At 31.8% G+C, this 20,841-nt stretch overlaps 1 protein-coding gene across 1 annotated transcript in view; it reads left to right on the forward strand.

Annotated features, from left to right (window-relative positions):
* ZDHHC17 (zinc finger, DHHC-type containing 17) overlaps nt 1-20,841 on the forward strand; it is a 64,807-nt gene that overhangs the window by 22,685 nt on the left and 21,281 nt on the right. Inside the window, exons 6-10 of the mRNA XM_005884171.2 lie at nt 1,618-1,682; nt 2,332-2,494; nt 9,491-9,616; nt 18,381-18,523; nt 20,090-20,190. Coding sequence (XP_005884233.1) covers nt 1,618-1,682; nt 2,332-2,494; nt 9,491-9,616; nt 18,381-18,523; nt 20,090-20,190 — 598 coding nt within the window. The remainder of the gene's footprint in view (nt 1-1,617; nt 1,683-2,331; nt 2,495-9,490; nt 9,617-18,380; nt 18,524-20,089; nt 20,191-20,841) is intronic.

The raw sequence follows: 20,841 nt of genomic DNA on the forward strand, positions 1-20,841 counted from the left end.
GGCCCAACCCCCCAATCGGCCCTACCCTGAGCGTGAGTGAGGGTGGCATCGCAACCTCCCGATCCGCCCTGCTCTGTGCATGACGGGGCGGCGCCCCAACTCCCCAATCGGCCCTGCTCTGAGCCTGACCAGGGGCTGCACTTAGGGATTGGGCCTGCCCTCTGCCACCCGGGAGCAGGCCTAAGCCAGCAGGTCGTTATCTCCCGAGGGGTCCCAGACTGCGAGAGGGCACAGGCCGGGCTGGGGGACCCCCCTCCCCACCCCCCTGAGTGCACAAATTTTTGTGCACCGGGCCTCTAGTAGTTATTAAGTGGTAGAGCTAGGAATTCAAAACCATGTCTGTCTTATTCTAAAGCCTGTGCCTTTTCCAGGAGTAGATGAATAAACATGTCTTTTCATTTAATGAATGATTTTTGATCATCTACTGTGCTGGGCACTGAGAATATGTGAATTTAACATAATTTTGATCCTCAAATAACTCCTAGTTAATGAGACAGACGCTTTGGTCATATAGGTTAATGGGTCCAGATTGGAGTGAATTAGGAGAGAGAATTTTAGGGAAGTGAAACTGATAGAATCCCCGATACATCAGAATGTCTTGAAGTTAGACTTGGATAATTAGGGAAGAGTTTTGGTTGAGTAGGTGATAGTTTTCATTTCAATTTGCTTTAAAAAAACTAAGCAAAGGGCGGGGGGAGGGAGCGGGGGAGAAAGTGCCAAGTAAAGCGAAAAGTTGGGTAGTAGAAAAGTAATCATGATTTACTACATGATTTTGCTGGGAATAGTCACATTTTTATAATAATGTAAATATCAAATGTTTTAGAACCAAAATTACAATTCTCTTGAGAGGGAAGAACAAGAAAGGTATATACTTGTGATGGCGCAGGGAGAGGAAAGAGAGAAATTCTCATTTTGCAAACTGAGGGGGTCTCAGAAGATAATGCCTAAAATAAAAAATCAAAAAGTAGCAATTTAAGCATTTTATTTTAAGATATGGAGGTAAATACCAAAATAATGGACCTAAAAGGTGAAAATAGTTAGGAGTAAGGCAGAGAACTGCTTTATCACCATGAACTTTGCAGAATTATTTAACTCTAAAAATGTATATGCATAACGATAGACTGAAGAGAAAACACTAAATTTATTTAATTGTTTAAAAAGATAGGTCTTTTATTCATTGTTTTGAAATGCCTAGGAATAAACAGAGTTTTATTATTCCCTTCTATTATGAATTAGTATAAATTAAGTTTTTTAAAGACTTTAATCATTTAATCTATCCTTTGTGGCTGAAAGATCAAGAGTAGGTGAAGATCTTTAAATGCAAAACATTGAAAGGCTGATTAATAATGCATCTTAAAAAGGAAAACTATAAATATATGTTAAATATATCTTTAATATATACATCAATTAAATATTTACATACACATTAAAATAATTAGTGACAGTGAATAGTTTTACTTTGAAGTTAAGAAAAAAAGTTTCATAAATCACCCATGATTGAGTAGTGTTATATTGGCTTCTCCTATGATATGTAAATTAGATTTTTCCAAGTAAATTGTTTAGGAATTTAGTAATTTTTTTTTTTTTTTTTTTTTTTTTTTTTTTTTGCTTTATCAGGATGTAGATATGATGGATCAGAATGGAATGACACCTTTAATGTGGGCAGCTTATAGAACACATAGGTATGTATGCATTATAAAATACTTATCACATCATTTTCAACATAATAAAATGTAAATAGTTGAAACAAGAAAGCAGTTAATGTTATACTTGTTAATACTTAAATTTTTCATTATGAATACATAGTATATGACAAATAACCTTTTTGGATGTTTGAATCTCTATGCTTACCCTTACCTTAGTAACGTAGTACCTTAATCTATTTTCTTTCAACAATTTCTAAGAATGGAAGAGGATGTTATCTTTTTTAAAAAAGCAATGAATTTTTTCACGTGATTTGCATATTAACAAGTATTATATATTAGTAAGTTGCCTTAAATCATTTTTGGAACAATCCAGATTTATATTTAAAAAATATAATTGTTTAATTATATAGATAGTAAAGACATAATTCCAAGATCAAAAAAAGAAAATATCAGGACCAAGTATGCGCTCTCTTAGAACTGTATTACTTTATATAGTATTTCACATACTTAATATTTCATATTAAAATGTTATCTCATTTGTGATTATAAAGTTGTTGAGTATAGGTTAGATTAGAAGTGTTCCAAGATGGAATGCGAATACAAACACAGTCAGTTTAGTATCTTTAATGATTTCTATAATTGAAAATAGGGTTGTTGTTGTTGTTGTTTCTTTTTTCCTTTTTAGTGTGGATCCAACTAGATTGCTTTTAACATTCAATGTTTCAGTTAACCTTGGTGACAAGTATCACAAAAACACTGCTTTGCATTGGTCAGTACTAGCAGGGAATACCACAGTCATTAGTCTTCTTCTGGAAGCTGGAGCTAATGTTGATGCCCAGAATATCAAGGTAAAAGTATCCTATACTTATTATGCTATGTAAAATGTGGTTATAAGAAACAAATTTCTCAATAAACCAGGTTTTTTCACAAACTATCAAAGATGAAGAAACTTCTTATTTAAGCTCAACTATTTGCCTTCATGCAAGAAATTTTTTTTGAAAGACTGGTTTATTTACTTTCATCTTTTAGTATTGAAGTAATTTTCAGATTTTGGTGGCCTTTTCATTAGTGAATTCTTATTACTTTTGGAAATTATATAATCTGTATTTTTATAGCTGAAGGGAATAGTGTTTTGGTTTCATTAAGAAGATCATTACAGAGAATCACAAGTTTATACTTAAACCACATTACCCATAATAACTTTTAGTAATTCCTTGACTAGGTCATTTATTGTCTTTTATGTTAAAGGTCAAAACCTTTAAATTTGATAAACACCTTTGTGATGTTTATAAAGAGAACCTCTCTCCTCCAAATGCTGGACTAATCCAGGAAAAGTACACAAAATTATCTAAGCAAAGCTCAATTATCATTTATACTCTGAGCATTTTGAAATTTGTAGATATTTTATGGATATTTGTAAGAATGTTCTTTTGGTAGTCTTAAATTTTGGGTAGCCATTCTCATTTTTAAACCTTAAGGATCTACCCTGTTTTTTAGCAACAGATTCTGTGAAATGACTTTAAACTTTTATATTTTTAAATGTTTTTATTGCTTTTAGAGAGAGCAGGAGAATGCTAGAGACCTAGAAACATTGATGAGAGAGAAACATCATCAATTGGCTGCCTCCTGCACACCCTTATTGGGGATCAAGCCTGCAACCTGGGCATGTGCCCTGACTGGAATCAAATCAGGGACCTCTTGGTTCATGGGTTGATGCTCAACTACTGAGCCACACCAGCCGGGCTAAACTTTTAAACATCATCTTTTAGTAATATGTATTCATAAATAACTTTGTGTCAATGACAAGTGTTCTTTAATTTTGACTATAAACCATAATATTTTCTGAGTCATGTTTTTTAAATTTCTAAGGGATATGTGGTAATTGAATATGAAAAGGGTTCAAGCACATAATATGAAACGGCAATCAAAAAGTAGGTTATCTCCTGCTGGATCAGGGCATCTGTTTATGTCTCTCTTGTATTACTCTAAAAAGTGAAGCTTAAACTACTAAATGAAATAGCTTAGACTAGATATCAGGTGCCTAATGTAGTTAATATAACCAATATTTAGAAATGAGTCTAATTAAAAATATTTAAAAGTAAATATCACATACCTTATTGGAAACAAAGAAATTTTTTAAAAAAAGACACATTTTCTTTATCTCTTTAAAAAAAAAAAAGTTCTTGTTCCTACCCAAAGTGATAATAGCGGTCTTATCTGCAAATTAACATGTCATAGTGCCTGACACATGATGGGCACCCTTAAATATTTGGTGACTGACTGAATGATGATTTGTGTCGTCTTGAGCTTTACTGTTAGTTTTCATGACTTAGGTAATATACTTCTCTGCTACTCTGAAATTAGGAAGAAAATTTTGCTTTTCCATACATTTTTAAATAGGAAACTCTGAAAGGTTCATAACACTGTAATTAGTAAGTTAGGGATTAAGACTTAAAGTATAAGGAAGGAGGAGTTTGACTAAATCTGACCAATATCCCTATAAGGAAAAAATCAGTGAGATTACCTTATATTTTATAACCTGAATTATTTTAGAGTGCTATTTTTATTCTTTCTTTTCTTTTGCTACCAGTCATTCCTAGAGTAATTATGCCTCCGAATACATTTTAAGATTTTTAGCATTCTATTATTGAAAAGATAGAACTAGTTTCAATATGGCAAATAGTGAATCTTCATAGACTGCCAAGAGCCATATCAGTATTAAAATTGCGGTAATACCAAGGATTTATGACAAGATGACTACACCATTCTGGAGTTGGAAACTAGTGGCATATATATTTTGAACATTTAAAAATATCATTTCTATTCATATAAAATTTTAGATAATTTCTTTTTGATTATGATTTTTAAGAAGTTGAGGTGTGGTTTGTAAATTTAACGTCTTTTCAAATAAATAGTGAACACTTGCACTCCACATTAACCATTGCATAAGCTTTTGATTAGTCTTAGTAAGAGAAATAATCTATAATGAATTTACACAGAAAAGTAATGGTAAGAATAGAGATATTTGAAAAGATTTAAATGGTTTGAGCCTCATATTTTTAATATTTTCTAGGTTCAGACACATGAATTATTTGGTGCCAATATAGGATAAATGAATGTAGCTTCCTTAACTAGTACAGTTCATGTGAATACTTTGCAGAATCTAGTGTCAATAATTAAGATAATTATTGTGCCTGTAGAACTTTGTCATGATTTTTTTTTTAGTCACTTTCTTTTTATGAAGATTTCCATTTTATCTGACATGTACAATCAGGGTTATTTATTGATAAGAATATTTTAAATGTAATTAATTCCCTAATAGTTTCTGGAGGGACATTATTTTTAAAGAAAGTCTAAAGAGTTGCTTCAGTTGCTCAGGGAACATTTATACTTTCCGAGTAAAAATAATCTTTTTATCTACACTGGTGGAAAAGTAGATTTTTGTTTTAAAATGCACTTTTTATGTAATTAAAATAAGTATCAGATGCCTATTCTACTGGAATCTGGCATTCCTAATATGCTGAAGTCTAGTCACCATCTTCTAATGGAAGCCATTTATTCATTCAACAATGTTCAATGCTGTGAAGTCGCAGTATTTAAGAGAGATGAAGTCCCTGTTCTCTCAGAATTTACACTGTATTGAGAGAATAGACAATAGTAAATTAAACACACACGCACACATAGGCAAATGGAGTAGAGTGATGAGGGCTGAGGGAGCCACATCATGTGAGAGTGATTTGTGAAAGCCTCTGAGGAGATGACATTTGCTGTGAACTTGTCGGATGAAAAGGACTCAATTATGCAAAGATATTTGGGAAAAAACTTACCATGTGAGCAAGCATGTCAAACTCGTGGCTGCATGCGGCTCACAACAAATATTTTTGTGGCCCAGCCAATATAAAGGTGTGAGCAATTATTTACAATTATGAAAGGAAATAAGTCTCCTGTCTCAGATCCAGAATTACTGACATTCACCTTGTGTCAGTTTTGAAAGTAATCACTGCGAACAAGATTTCCCCGAAGTAGGAAAGATAGTAGCAGAGAAGAGATGCCAGTGTCAGAAAGAAAACATTAATTTTATCATTGCTCTTGTTCTTTTTTTTTATACTACTATACTTTTAATAAATCTATTTCTATGAGAATTGAAGCTTTTGTTTTTTTGTGGCCCACATAAACTTAAACCTTGTTTATTTGGCCCGTGTTAGCCTTTGTGATGTAGAGGAAACTGCAAGTGCAAGGCCTAGGGATAATGAATAAGCCAGGAATTAGCTTGCCATGTTAGAGGTGCAAAAATGATGGCCTGGACCAATAGCAGTGAACAAGGGAGTGAAGCCACGGAGAGAAGCAGGTGCCAGATTATACAGGGCCATGATAAGGAGCTTGAATTGTATTCTCAGTCATGAAAAACAAAAGGAAGGATTTATGTAGGCTGGTTATATAATCTTTGTGTTTTAAATATTTTTAAAAGATTACTTTAGTTGCTGTAGGAAGAATAGCATCAAAGAATTAAGAAAATGGAAGGGATGGATGAAGATCAGTTAGGCCAGTGGTTGGCAAACTCATTAGTCAACAGAGCCAAATATCAACAGTACGATTGAAATTTCTTTTGAGAGCCAAATTTTTTAAACTTAAACTATATAGGTAGGTGCATTGTTATTAACTTGATTAGGGTACTCCTAAGGCTTAGGAAGAGCCACACTCAAGGGGCCAAAAAGCTGCATGTGGCTCGCGAGCCACAGTTTGCCGACCACAGAGTTAGGCTATTGCAACTCTAATGATTTAGTTTAGCTTATTGTAGGAGTAGAGATAATGATAAATGAGTTTATCTGGAAATGATAGAGTAGAAATGAAGAGGTAGATTAGATATGAAGGTGAAAGAAAATAGCATTGATGGTATGTTTTGGTTTGAATAATTGAATGTCTTGTGATATAAAGGTTGTGAAGACTGAAGGAAAACTTTTCTGGGGTGAAGGTGATAGGAATTGGTTCCACTTTACTCATATTTAATTTGAGTGGTGTCTTTTACTTATGTGGAATGCCAAGCTAATTAAATAAACTTAAATTGCTGCAAAGTTTGAAAGGGAAAAGTTTATTAATTAAAAAAAACAGTTTAAGATTCTTTGTCCAGGAATTTGACAAGTAAAGTTGATTTATACCTGTATATTTTTACATTTTTTATTTCAAGTCTTAAGAAAGAGTTTGTTACTAATCATGAATTATGACAAAAAGATGTAGCCTACAAATCTGGAAATGGCTTTAATAGCCAGTAAAAGTTACATTCTTTAAAGAATATGATAAATTATACTTTGTGTTATAATAGTTATATAACTATCAGCTGATCCTCTTCTAAAATAATTATTTTCTAAATAAGGTGAAGCTTAAGTTGCTTAGAAATCTGTCTTTATATTAACTAGGTATTTACCCTTGTAAATGAGTTATTTGATAACACGTGATTATTTTATCAAAAGAAGATAGAACTTATTTTGGAGACAATTAATATTAAATGGTAGGTAACTTTAAAATGGCTACTTTGATCCCTAGAAGGATTAGAAAAGGCTATATACCCCAGACTAGAGGTTCTTAATTTTGATTAGGGGGTGGATCCATGGACCTCTGAAATTATTATTAAAAAATTAAATTTCAGCTTTTCTAGATGACTTTCATCTGATGACTTAAAAAAATTAAGAACCTGGATAATAGTTACATAGGATAAATTTGAATTTTAAGTAGTAACAATGGGGGGAGTTATTTGGGAATACTAAGATTTTTTTTAAATGACCTATGTAGTTATCCTTTTTTATGGTAACATCTCATTTGTGAGTTTAAAAAAATAGTTTACCCCCTTGCACATCTTTTTGGTTATGCAGATAGATATAGATGAATTGGGTATTGAGAAAACAATCTTGGAGTAATGCCCAAGCATTTGTAATTTTTTTCTTTCTAAAATGATCAAAGGACATAAATTCTAGCTTGTGAAGAATGTAAAATTACTGAGCCTCGTTAATTAACATATTGGAAGACTCGTATAGTTTTTTTGAAATGAGGTAAGAAACTGTTTTTAGAAAGTAGTTTTATTACCTCTTAAGTACCTGACCTAGATGGTCTCCAAGGAAGAATTTTCCTTCGTTTTAATAATGAAATTCAACCTAACTTAGGCAAAATATGATCTTTCAACCTCCACCTTCCATAATGTTTATTTATCTGACCAAAATCCTTGAAGAATTTCTTTTATTACAAGTCACATTGTCCATAAATACTCCATTTAAGAGATGTTACTGTTTACTATTTTAGCTAACACATGGAGTGATCAAATAAAGACTTGATTCGGAACCCTGGTTTTAATACAGTTCTTTAAATTAATTGCTTGTTTATTTTACCAGCTGAATAAAAGAACTATACAAAAGCAGTCAGTTGACTAGAGGAGTAGTTGAAAGATTTCTTAAAGCTCCCTCCATCTTTTTATCTAGGCAATCCCTAGGTGTCACATGGCCCTCTAGTGGAAGGGATGCTCAGCTGGACCGAGTCAACTGCAGAATATTCTCTGGGAGTTGTTATCCAAGGGATTGCTTTTATTCAGGTAATCTTTATAGTTTGGATTAATTAGCTGGTTCTAACAACTTAGGTGATAGAATCTTTGAATAGGTAAGGAGATATTTAAAAGTAAATATTCCTATTTGTGGAAGACCCACCTAGATTAGCCTGTTCCTAATTAAATACAATTGCTCTTTTTATTAAAGGATTGGTTGGGCTTTCTGTTGTTATTTTGGTGTTGTTATAGTTGTTGCTATTGGTGGTAGTGGTGTGTTTATTTTTTTGTTTGCTTTTTTAAATTTTTTAGGTTTTTAAAAAAATAAACTGTACTTCATACTTGATAATCATCCCTCATAAGTAAGGCACCCCGAGGCTCCTTATTCCTTTATTTTCATCTAGTTTTTAAAATTAAAATGTTAATATTTTTTCTTCTTTTTAAAGTAATTTTAAATATTCATTGATACATTATTGAAATTTTGGCAAATTTGGAAAATGTTTAATTTCACATTTATACTGAAAGTACTAGATAAATAGTGGAAAATACTAAAATAGATATGTAGGTGTTTGATTAATTTAAAGGAGAAGATTTTAAATTAATACAGGCATAAAGAAGCATAGATCTAGAATTAGGGACTCTATTTCTTGTTTCTTACTTCCTTTAAAAGGTTTTAGTTCTGTTCACTTATATTCCTTGGCATTCTTTTTCTTGAGATAAAAGGGAACTACAAGTTCATAACTTGAGGTTCACTCTTTTTTGGTTACTGCTCTTATCTTATTCTCTTTGGAAATTTCTATGGGTGAATGAATTTAAGGTGATCAAGAATGGCAATACAACAGTAGTAGAAGTAGAAGTTGATTTTTCTTTATTCCTGTATTCATCTTCAGCCTTTTGTCATCATTGAAATTAAACTGAAAGAGTTCTGAAAATTTGGTAATATAGCAGGATGTTATGTAGCAATAACTATTACTAATGAAACCTTTAATGAATATGAAATAACTGATAAACTGTGTGATAGTCTCTGATCCAGCAGGTACTAAAATACCTACTTTTTGATTTGCTCTCTAATATAAGCCAAAATGCAAGCACAAATAGAATCTATATGAGTAAATTCATTTTTTGATTGTACCTTGAATGGGAATGCATAAGTAATACTTAATGATTTTTAGATTCTTCTAGTAGTTGGCTGCCCAGTGTAAAAACAGTAATGAACTAATATGCAGTCAATTTATTTTTATAGCTGTGCTTTAAAAGTTAGTAACTAAAATATTTTGTTGTTATTATTAATATGAATTTCTTCCACTTATATTATCAGGGTGAATCAGCACTTGATTTGGCAAAGCAGAGAAAAAATGTCTGGATGATCAACCATTTGCAAGAGGCAAGACAAGCAAAAGGATATGATAATCCATCTTTCCTTAGAAAACTGAAAGCTGATAAGGTAAGTTCATGACTGAAAATTTTCAAATATATAGTCTTTTTAAGATTCATAAGCATACTTTCTTTTTTCAAAAATTTTTTTTATTGATTTCAGAGAGGAAGGGAGAGCGAGCGAGAGATAGAAACATCAATGATGATCAGCTGCCTCCTGCATGCCCTGTACTGGGGATCTGGGGATCGAGCCTGCAACCAGGGCATATGCCCTTGACCGGAATTGAACCTGAGACCATTCAGTCTGCAGGTCGATGCTCTATCCACTGAGCCAAACCGGCAAGGGCAAGCATAATTTTTTTTCATGAGCATTTATAGCTTTTAATTTTGACACTGGCCAATATAATATTTAAATATTTCACCCAGCATACAATGAAGGTAGATAGCAAAGGCTCTGCCTATTTGGCTGATAGTCTATTTGTGTTATCTGATAATTAAGAAGGGTATATATGAGATTGCTTAAATCTCACAAATTTTAGTTCGCTGATTCAGCTGGCCTTAGTTAAGTAATTGATAAAAGTTTTTCCTGTTTAAGTGCATTTGTTAATATGATAGTCAGTTGTAAAAAATCTTAGTCCCAATACATATCTTTTTAACTACTCACAAGTCTACCTCTAATTAAGTTAAGCTTTTCATTCTTTTGTGATGTTGTAACTTTTTTCAAAGAGAGGAAATCTGTTTTTTCACTTCTCTATAGAAATCCCATTTTAGACCTTTCATATACCTTTAATTATAAACTGTGTGAGTTTTGGCTCAGTTGCCCATTTGTATTTATATGATTTCAAAACCAAGAACATTTTCCCAAAAGAGTTGGTATTCCTTAAAAATTTCCCTTAAAAAAAATAGCTGATTGACAATTTCTTTTATATGCCTAAACAATTGCCAAGGTATTTGCTAACTTGTCCATAGTTAAAACTTGAATGGCATACATATCTTATGCATGTCTTCCTCAGGTTGTTCCAGTGGTAAAACTATTGGTGTAAAGTTAATATTGGTCTGTCTGTTATCAGAACAAAATGACAAGTTTTGGATAAAGGGAAACATACTTGAAAGCATGCCTCATTTACTTGTAGTTCAGACTTCCTTAATGAGCTGAAAAGTTCATTGGTGTATTATATAGGCATCAGAAGAATTTAATTTATAGTTTATAAACTTGCCTATTTTCTATGCTATAGTTGAGAATAATGAACAATTTCTGCAAGTTATGTTAACTCTTATTTCACTATTAGTTATGATATAAATGTGGTTTATTATTTATTTTCTTTGGTTTTTCTCTATCCTCCAGGATTTAGAGCAGTTTTGCTCAGCAGAGTGAAAATGGCTGATGTCTTATAATAACTAGGCTAGTAATTAAAGTATCTTGTATTACTTTGGGATGTCTCATAATCTTTATGCTTTCATTTGTTTAGTATAACTATTCTAAAGTTTTTTTTAATATATTGTCAGATGAAAATGACATTGTAAATTCTAGATATTCATTAACATGTTAAGTTATTTATAGCAATAATGAACTATATATCAGGTTTGTGTGTTTGAATATGATCTGTTTTAAAAAAAGAGCTTCATTAAAAAATTTAGCACAGTTTTACTAACATTTATATATTATTGTGATTAGTTCAGAAGTCGAGTATTCCTGTTTTTTGTTTTGTTTTGACTTAGTAGCCTTAAATATATTACCTTTTTAAAAAGGTTACTAGATTAAAAATAGATGATGATTAGGGGCTTTGTGGAATTAAGTACTTGTAATTATGTAGACTATTCTTTTTCCATCTCAAATTAGATAAATGTAAATCATGATCATGACTTGATTTGCTAGTCTATAAAGTATATTCTGTATTTAAAACTAAATAAGAAGACAGTAAGACCTGAGATTCAGTAGTATATACCAAAAATAAGTCATTCCAAAAGGGAAAAAGATTTTTTTTTTTGGACAGTGCTAATAAGACAATTAGATATGGAAGGAATTTTGATTTTAGAACTTGGGTTTTTAAAGTTAGAAAATTTTAGACAGGCAGATTTATGGTTAAATAACTTGCTTAATGAAAAGTTAGATAAAATCTCTAAATTAGTATTTCTGCACATTTAAAAATCCATGATCCCTTTTGTTAACAGTGGATATCTCACAATATCTTCTTTTTTAATGTTGTTTATTGATTATGTGAAAATAAACCCGGGAATATGAAGTACATGTACTTTTCCCTATTCCTCCCTCTAAGTAACTAAAAAACCTGGACATTATTTACAAAATAAATGTAAAATGACTCTGGAAGATGGAGAGAATGTGGCAAAATGGCTAGGGAGCTCAGGCCCCAAAGAATAACATGGTGTTGAGTTCCCTGTGTTTTCTTTTGTTTATTTTTGCCTCATATATTAGGCAACTCCCAAAGAGGAGTTGACAAAGCCAACAACCTAGAATCATGAATGGGTGCAGACAAAAAAGCTTGCAACAAAAAAGTCTCTGTTCTCTATTCAAAGGACAAAAAAAAAAAAAGACAGAAAAATTTTAGAAGCTTTTAGAAAATAACTTTCTACTATATCCAAACACTACAGAAAATACTGTGGCCCCACCCTCATTCACACAGCAAAGGCCAGGACTTCTGCCCTTACCAGGCTATAATGAGGTACTCCAACTTCTCTCCAGGGGTGGTGTCAGAAAAAGGCTGAGTAGAGAGTTGGGACTTTCATTCCCACTGGCTGTGAATGACGTTCCATCCCCTGCTGTATCAGTGGAGAACACATAGGAAAAAGTAATGAGGCACACCTAACTCTCCTAGCCAGGGAGGTATCAGTAGTGGTTCATTGGAGACCTAGAAGTGCCAGCTTTGCTCAACAGTAATGAGGAGCCCTGTCTTCATGTGTTAATAGAGGCCAAGCAAGAATCCTGGACTTCCACCCACCTGGCAGGAATGAGAAAGTGCCTCACTCCCCTCCCAACCTACATCAGAGGAATCCATCTAAAATAAAAGGTTTAAGTAAGATCTAGTATCTCACAATACTCAATATGTCCAAGTTTCAGTTGAAAATCACTCATCATGCTAAAAGCCAAGAAAATCTAAAACAATGAAAAAAGAATCAACAGATGCCAACAATATGAGAGATGTTAACATTATCTGATAAGAGATTTTAAAGCAGCTGTCATAAAAAGGCTTCACCAAGTAGCCATGAACATGCTTAAAACAAATGGAAATTAAAGTTTCAGCAAAGAAATAGAAATACAGAAATAGAATATAAAGAAAAGCCAAATAAAAAAATTTAAAACTGAAACTAACAGTAACCAAAATTAAAAAAAACTCATTGGATGGGCTCAATAGCACATTATAAGGGAGAGAAGAAAGAATCAGTGACCTTGAAGATGGAACAATAAAAATTACCCATTTTGAACGACAAAAGGAAATAAACTTAAAAAAAAAAAGAACAGAGGCTTAGGGACCTGTGGTTATAACAGAATATCTAACATTAATATGATTGGAATCCCAGAAGAAGAGAAGAAAGAGGGTGATGCTGAAAAAGTACTCAAAGATATAATGGACAAAAATTTCTCCAATTTGGCAAAAGACAGAACTACAGATTAAGAAGGAGAACAAATCCTAAAAAAAGAATAAACACAAAGAAATCTTCACCAAACACATTGTAGTCAATCTTCTGGAAAAAATAAAGATCTTAAAATCCCTTTATCAATAGGGGCAACACAATTCAAATGACTGGATTTCTTTCTCGTTAGAAGCCATAGAGCTCACAAGGAACTGGCACATTTTCCAAGTGCTGAATGGGAAGAACTATCAACCCCAGCATCCCATACAATGGAAAATATATGTTAGGAATGAAAGAAAATCAACACATTCTCAGATAAAGAAAAACTAAGAGAATTTGTCATCAGCAGAGCTATTCTAAAAGAATGGCTAAGAAAAGTTCTCTAAACAAAAGAAATAAAATCAAGACTCTTAACATTAAGTTTATGGTAAGCAAAATTATGGGTAAATATGGTAGATTTTCCTTCTTAAGTCTTCTAAATTTTGTTTGACAATTGAAGCAAAAATTATAATGCTGTCTGATGTGACTCTAAATGTATGTAGAGAATATATTTGAGATAATTTATAACATCAATGAGGTTAGAAGGACATAAAGGGAGGTAAGCGTCACTTGAACTGGTAAAATGAAGACGAGTACACCGTGATGTTATGCTTATATGATGTAATATTTAGAGTAACCACTAAAAAAGCTATACTCACAAACACTGTAGATCATGAAAATAGAACTCTAAAAAACTTTCCAATAACCCAAAAGAAGGCAGGAAAAAGAAAATAGAACAAAAAACAGAGAACAGACAGAAAACAAACATAAAATTATAGACTTAAACCGGAACGTATTAATAATTATGTTAAATGTAAATGGTCTAAATATACCCAATAAAGGACAGATATTGGCAGTGTGGATTATAAAGTATGACCCTACTATATGCTCTCTCTATAAGAAACTCACTTCACATGTGTGAATATTGTTATGTTGCTTGTATATAGAAATAACAGAATGGAAACAATGTTTCCCTGATACCAAAACCAGACAAAGACAGTACAAAAAAGAAAACGATAGACCAACATCCCTCATGAATATACTCAAAACTCCTTAACAAAATATTAACAAATATAAGTCAGCAATATATAAGGAAAATTATGCACTATGACCAAATGAGGTTTATGGATGCAAGGCCTGGAATAAATATTCAAAGTTTATTTCATATACTCTGTCTTATTAACGAATTAAAAAAGATATTTTATGATTGTATCAGTCAAAAAGTATTCAATAAAATTAATGTCCATTCATGATGAAACTCTTGAGAAAAATAGGAATAGAGGAGAATTTCCTGAACTTTATAAAGAACATAAATAAAACCTTTTACTAACATTGTACTTGATGGTAAAAGATTGAATGCTTTTCCCCTGAGATCAAGAACAAGGCAAAGATATCCCTCTTACTGCTCTTGTTCAACATAGTACTGGAAATTCTGGCTAGTGATATAAAGAAAGAAAAGGAAATTAAAAGGCATATAGATCAGAAAGGAAAAAATAGTAAAATTGTCGCTATTTGTGGTTGACATGATTTTCTACATAGAAAATCCCAAGGAATCTGTCAAATAAACTTCTAGAACTAATAAATGATTCAGCAAGATAAAAGGATATAAGGTAAATATATTTAAAAATCTGTTTTATTTCTATACACTTGGAAAAAATATGTGGGTACCAAAATTAAAAAAAATAAAGTACTATTTAGGATTTCTAAAGAAACCCCAAAATTTAAATATTTAGGTGTAAATGCAAACAAATGTGTAATGTACTTATGTACTGAAATTTTTAAAATGCCAATGAAAGAAATCAAAGATGATATAAATAAGTGGAAAGAGATACTGTGTTCATGAATTGGAAGACTCACCATGTCAGTTTTCCCAAAATTGATATACAGATTCATTGCAATTAAATAAAAATTCTAGCAATATTTTGCTATCGTCAACATACAGCTATTTTTTTTGCTGGAGAAATAAACTCACAGATCAGTGGCCCAGAACAGAGTCCAGAAATAGAGCCGTCAAGATATGCCCAAGATATTGACAGAAGTACAATAGCAATTCATTTGAGGAAAGATAACCTTTTCAGCAAATTCTGGATCATTTGGATATACATAGGCGCATAAATAAACAAAACCTTACTCAAATCTCACATCATATAAAAAAATAAAATGATTCACAGGATTAAATGTAAAACATAAAACTATAAAAGTTTTAGGGAGAAAAACCAGAAAAATCATCAGAATCTAGGACTAGGCGAAGAGTTAGAATTGACACAAACAACATGATCCATAAAAGTAAAATTGATCAATTGGACTTTATCAAAATTAAAAACTATAGTTCTACAAAACACCCTGTTATTAGGATGAAAAGACACACTACAAACTGGAGAAAAGTATTTGCAAGACACATATCTAATAAAGAACTAGTTTTTAGAATATATAAAGAACTTTCAAAACTCAAAAGTAAATAATCAAGTTAGAAAATGGTCTTAAGACATGAAGAGTTATTTTACCGAAGATATAAAAATGGCAGATAAGTATATGAAAAGATGTTCAACATCATTAGTCATTAGGGAAATGCAAATTAAAACCACTGCGACTTACTTTCATATACCTATTAGAATAACTAATAAGTTGTGAAATCACCAAATGCTGGTGAGGATGCAGAGGGACCAGATTCCTCAAACATTGATGGTGGGAATGTTTGGAGAAAAGTTTAGCAGTTTTGTGTGTGTTTTTTAAAAAAAAAAACACAAAACTTGAGATGCAATTATCATGCAACCCAGAAACTTCACTCTTAGTTATTTATCCCAAAGAAATGAAAACTTGTGTTCACATAGAAACCTGTATGTGAATGTTTATAGCAGTTTTATTCATAATAGCCCCAAATTGGAAGTAACCCCAAGGTCCTTCAGTGGGTAAACAGTTCAAGAAACCATGGTATATTTGTACCATGGAATATTCCTCAGCAATAAAAAGAAATGAACCAATGATACATACAATAACCTGGATGAATTTCCAAAGAATTATGTTGAATGAAAAAGCCAATTCTATAAGGTTATATACCATTTTATATAAAATTTTTGACATGACAAAATTATAGAAATGTAGAACATATTAGTGGTTGCCTGAGGTTAATTATGGGGTGAGGGTAGGGCTGGAGGAGGTTGTAAAAGGACAACATGAGGAATCCTTTAGTGATGGGAATATTCTGTATCATAGCTGTATTGATGTCACTGTCTTGTTGTGATACTACATTACTGTATTGCAAGATGTTAGTCATTGGGGGAACTTGGTTAAAGGTTACTTGGGATCTATCTGTATTATTTATTACAACGGCATGTGAATCTACAGTTATTCAAAATAAAAAGTTTAGTTAAAAAATAGATTACTGAATTGTAGAAGCTAGGTGGTAGACATGCAGGTATTCAGTATAAAATTATTTCAAATGTACTTTATATTTGAAAAATTCCATAATAAAATATAAGAGAAAATAGATTTTTCATATCTATAAAAGTAGTTTATCACCATTACACCTTTATAATATTATGTATGTTATGTGACAGTTTTAAAAAAATCTAGAAATCCCATGGATAGGTGTTTAACCACGTAAAATGCACTTATGTTACACAAAAACCTGTATGTAAATGTTTATAGTGTCTTTATTCACAATCATCAAAACTGGAAACAACCCTAATTCCTTTGCTGAGGAATGGATAAAAGAACAGATAAGTCCTGTAATGGAATACTACTCAGCATTAAAAAGGAACTGAGTACTGATAAACACAACAACATGGATGAATATCAAATGCATTCTTGAAGTGAAAGAAGCCAGACTTAAATGTTTGCATTCAGTATCATTCCATTTATATATATGGCATTCCTGCAAAGGAAAAAATTTAGGGACAGGAATCAGATTAGTGTTTGCCAGGAGCTGGGCCTGTGGCTACAAGGTATTTCTGGACTTGATAGAACTATGCTGTTTCTTGATTTTTGCTCTAATTACACAATTGTGTATGTTAATCAAAACTCAGAGAACTATGCAGAAAAGGTGTATTTTACTATATGTGAATTGTATCTTATTTTTTTAATAATGAAGAAATGTGGTCATTGCTGAGGGAAAACAAGTATCTTGACTAAAAACAAGCCAAATTACAGAAAATTTTATACCAGACTTTTTCAAATGACACATGTCCACCTTCTCTCCCACCAATAACTACCCCCTTACCTATAGGTTCTTTCCTCTAGTTATAAATCTTCTCTAGTGTCTTAATATAAAATTCAAAATACTAGAGATGGAAAAAAAATTGGAAGGATTACTTATTTTACTACAACATAAAGTTAAACTCTGGAGTTGATATGTTTAATCATTAATTTAAGTTAAAATTACACATTTAGTTCAGAAATGGTTGAATTGGGGAAAACATGGCCATTTATTTGAAAAAGTATATAGTTTTGTAACTCAAGAAACTTGATAGAGGCTTATAAGTTTGTGAAGGGGTTGTTATGTGGAAGAGGCAGTATACTTACTTTGTGTTGCTCTGAAGATACTATTGTGGTAGATGTTACAAGGAAATAGATAAATTGTTAGAGTGGACTTTCTAACAACCCAACCAGTATAAAAATGAAATAGAACTACCTCTGGAGTATTAAGCACTTGGCTTTTATATGTTTTCAGAGGCACATAATCTCCATTCTATGGATTCTGGTACCCTGTAGATTGTTTGATTTTATTCTGTATCTAATTTTAAGGTTTTGATATGCTGTTTATATGTATCAGTCAAAATGCCTTCTCCAGGCTCAGCTTCCTCAGTTTCCTTATATAGTTCTTCGATCATTAGTCATTCTGATGGTCCTTGTCTCTAGTTATCTATCAATGCCTCTGGTAAAATGGGGTGGTATTTGTCCTGAACTGTTTCTAGCCTGTTCATGTGTTAGCAGGTGGTACTGCTTTCTTCTGTATCTATCTAGTAGACACACTCCTATAACTTCTATTCTCATCCTCCACAATTTTAACCAAGTACATTTAAATTATTGCCTGTGTATTGCCTGTTTCCAGAAGACAGAGACCACCTTGAATAATACCTGCATATAGTAAGCTTATTTGAATGAATCAACTCACTCACTTGTTGCTTGTTTTTACAAAGGTAGCCATGCTTCATATTGAGGTTACTTAAAACATTACAAACTTTCTAATTTTTTTTTCTTTATAGGAATTTCGGCAGAAAGTAATGCTAGGAACTCCTTTCCTAGTTATTTGGCTGGTTGGGTTTATAGCAGACCTAAATATCGATTCCTGGCTCATTAAAGGGTTAATGTATGGTGGTGTTTGGGCTACAGTACAGTTTCTTTCAAAGTAAGTGTCGTTTTTAGCTATACCTTAACTATAATTGTAAGATTATAATTTGGATCCTGCTATATAAAATTAATGTTTTGTATGTTCAGAAAATTGCCTTTCTGTAACCTGTTTGATCTTAATGTTAAAGAATTTTGGCAAATTTATATGTGAATTATTTAAAATTTTTAATAGTGTTGTCTAGCATTAATTCTTAAGGCTAAAGTACAGTTTTAAACATTTCATTAAAAGTGGACTTGAGTTTGTTGAACTCTAAATGTAATATACATATTGCTTCTTTCTAGATCATCGGTTCTCAACCTGTGGGTCGCGCGACCCCTTTGGCGGTCGAACGACCCTTTCACAGGGGTCGCCTAAGACCATCCTGCATATCAGATATTTACATTACGATTCATAACAGTAGCAAAATTACAGTTATGAAGTAGCAACGAAAATAATTTTATGGTTGGGGGTCACCACAACATGAGGAACTGTATTAAAGGGTCGCGGCATTAGGAAGGTTGAGAACCACTGTTCTAGATAATTATAATGCTTGAACTTACCTTGCCATAGGAATGATGTTTTCTTTGGTCATAGGCAATATGCAAAAAAGAGGTTTGATTTTAGTAGCAAGGTAAAGTCTAAGCATATGAAGCAGCTCAGTTTTTTATTATTATTATTTTCTCCCTATTTTTTATTTAAATATTATAATTTCTTTTTCTTCTGTCCTTAGATCTCATTGCCTTAAAATTGCCCATCCAGCAATCCCTAGTCTGTGATCCAAAGCTTCCCACCTTCCATTCATTCCTTTAGTACTTTGTTTTTACCTGAATTTAAAAAAAGTTCTGCAAATAATTTACACAGAGATGAGAATGACTAGTAATACACTAAATGTGTTAACTCTTAGGAATAGGCTTACTTCTAGGTAACTAATCACATTTAAGTGTTTCCTGGAGCTTTGAGGGCCTTTATAAGTAGGAATTCACCACCATTTTCTATTTAGCCTACATGGATGATTGATCCTGCTTACGTTTGATGAAATTTATTAATATTTATTTTTCCTGAATTCTAAATGCTGTAAATAATGACCTTCAGTTTTACTGAATTAGTAGTTCATTCTACTTGAAAAGATGTGGTGAAGACTTAACAGGAGTATATAGGTTAGGAAAAATAAAGATGAAATACAGAGAAAAGCTTTAGGATTGCTTTGTACTTCTTTGTCAAATTATAACCCATCATCAGTGAATAATGCTGAATGATAAAGTTGAATTTTTTTTTTAAAGTTGAATTTTTGATTAAGAGTATAGGAATACACTGAAATATTAAAATTGAAAAGTAATGGAATATAATTTTAAACTCTTGGTGAATTAAAAGGAGTTTCAAAATCTTGCTGAGTCATTCAGCTGTGAAGTCATTTATTGTTGATTACTATGAAAACAGTCTTGGAATTTAAGCATTCTGGACTTCTGGATTTTGGTTAACCAGAGTTTATTATGTGAAAAGTGTGTAATTTTCATTTAAATATGTAAGTATTCATTTTCATAATGAAATATAGAGCTCAAATTTTATAAAACTTATGTTTTACAGATCCTTTTTTGATCATTCAATGCATAGTGCATTGCCCCTTGGAATATATTTGGCAACCAAATTCTGGATGTATGTGACGTGGTTCTTCTGGTTTTGGAATGATATCCTTTGGGTGTAAAGGCCATATCTAAGCAATTTTTGTTCATTTTTTAAATAATTGTTTAATAATAATTTAACATTAGGACTGAACTACTTACAATTAACAGTAAACTATTTTTAGAAAAATAAATATGAACAGTATTTCTAGAACAATAAGTATAAAAATATTGTTTTTAAAATGTTACATATTGAATAGATTGCTTTTGAAAATTGCTCTTAATAACAATAATAATAATAATAATAATAGCTGCCATTTTTTGTATGTTTAAAGGGCATTTTCTTAAATGCTTTGTATCATTTAATACACATCTAGTACATTAGTATTATCTCCAATTTATAGATGAGAAAATTTAGGCTTAAGTAGGTTAGGCTGTTATCCTTGACCAAGGCCACACAGCTAGTCTCTGGTATAAAAACATGTACTTATTTGATTCTATAACACATATTCTAAACCTTTCTTTTAAACTGTGATTTTTATGTTTTAATATCAAGCAATTTGTTCTAAATATTTTCTTAATTTCACAACTTTTGCTATGGTTGCTAACAGTTAATTTTCTCTTTTGCTTCATGAAAAGCATGTAATGCTGCATTTCAAATATTTGCTAACTTCAATAAATTGTTTCAATGTAGTATATTTAAAAAATAATATTTCA

Source organism: Myotis brandtii, unplaced genomic scaffold (genome assembly GCF_000412655.1).
Source record: "Myotis brandtii unplaced genomic scaffold, ASM41265v1 scaffold82, whole genome shotgun sequence".
In the NCBI taxonomy this organism is placed as follows: Eukaryota; Metazoa; Chordata; class Mammalia; order Chiroptera; family Vespertilionidae; genus Myotis; species Myotis brandtii.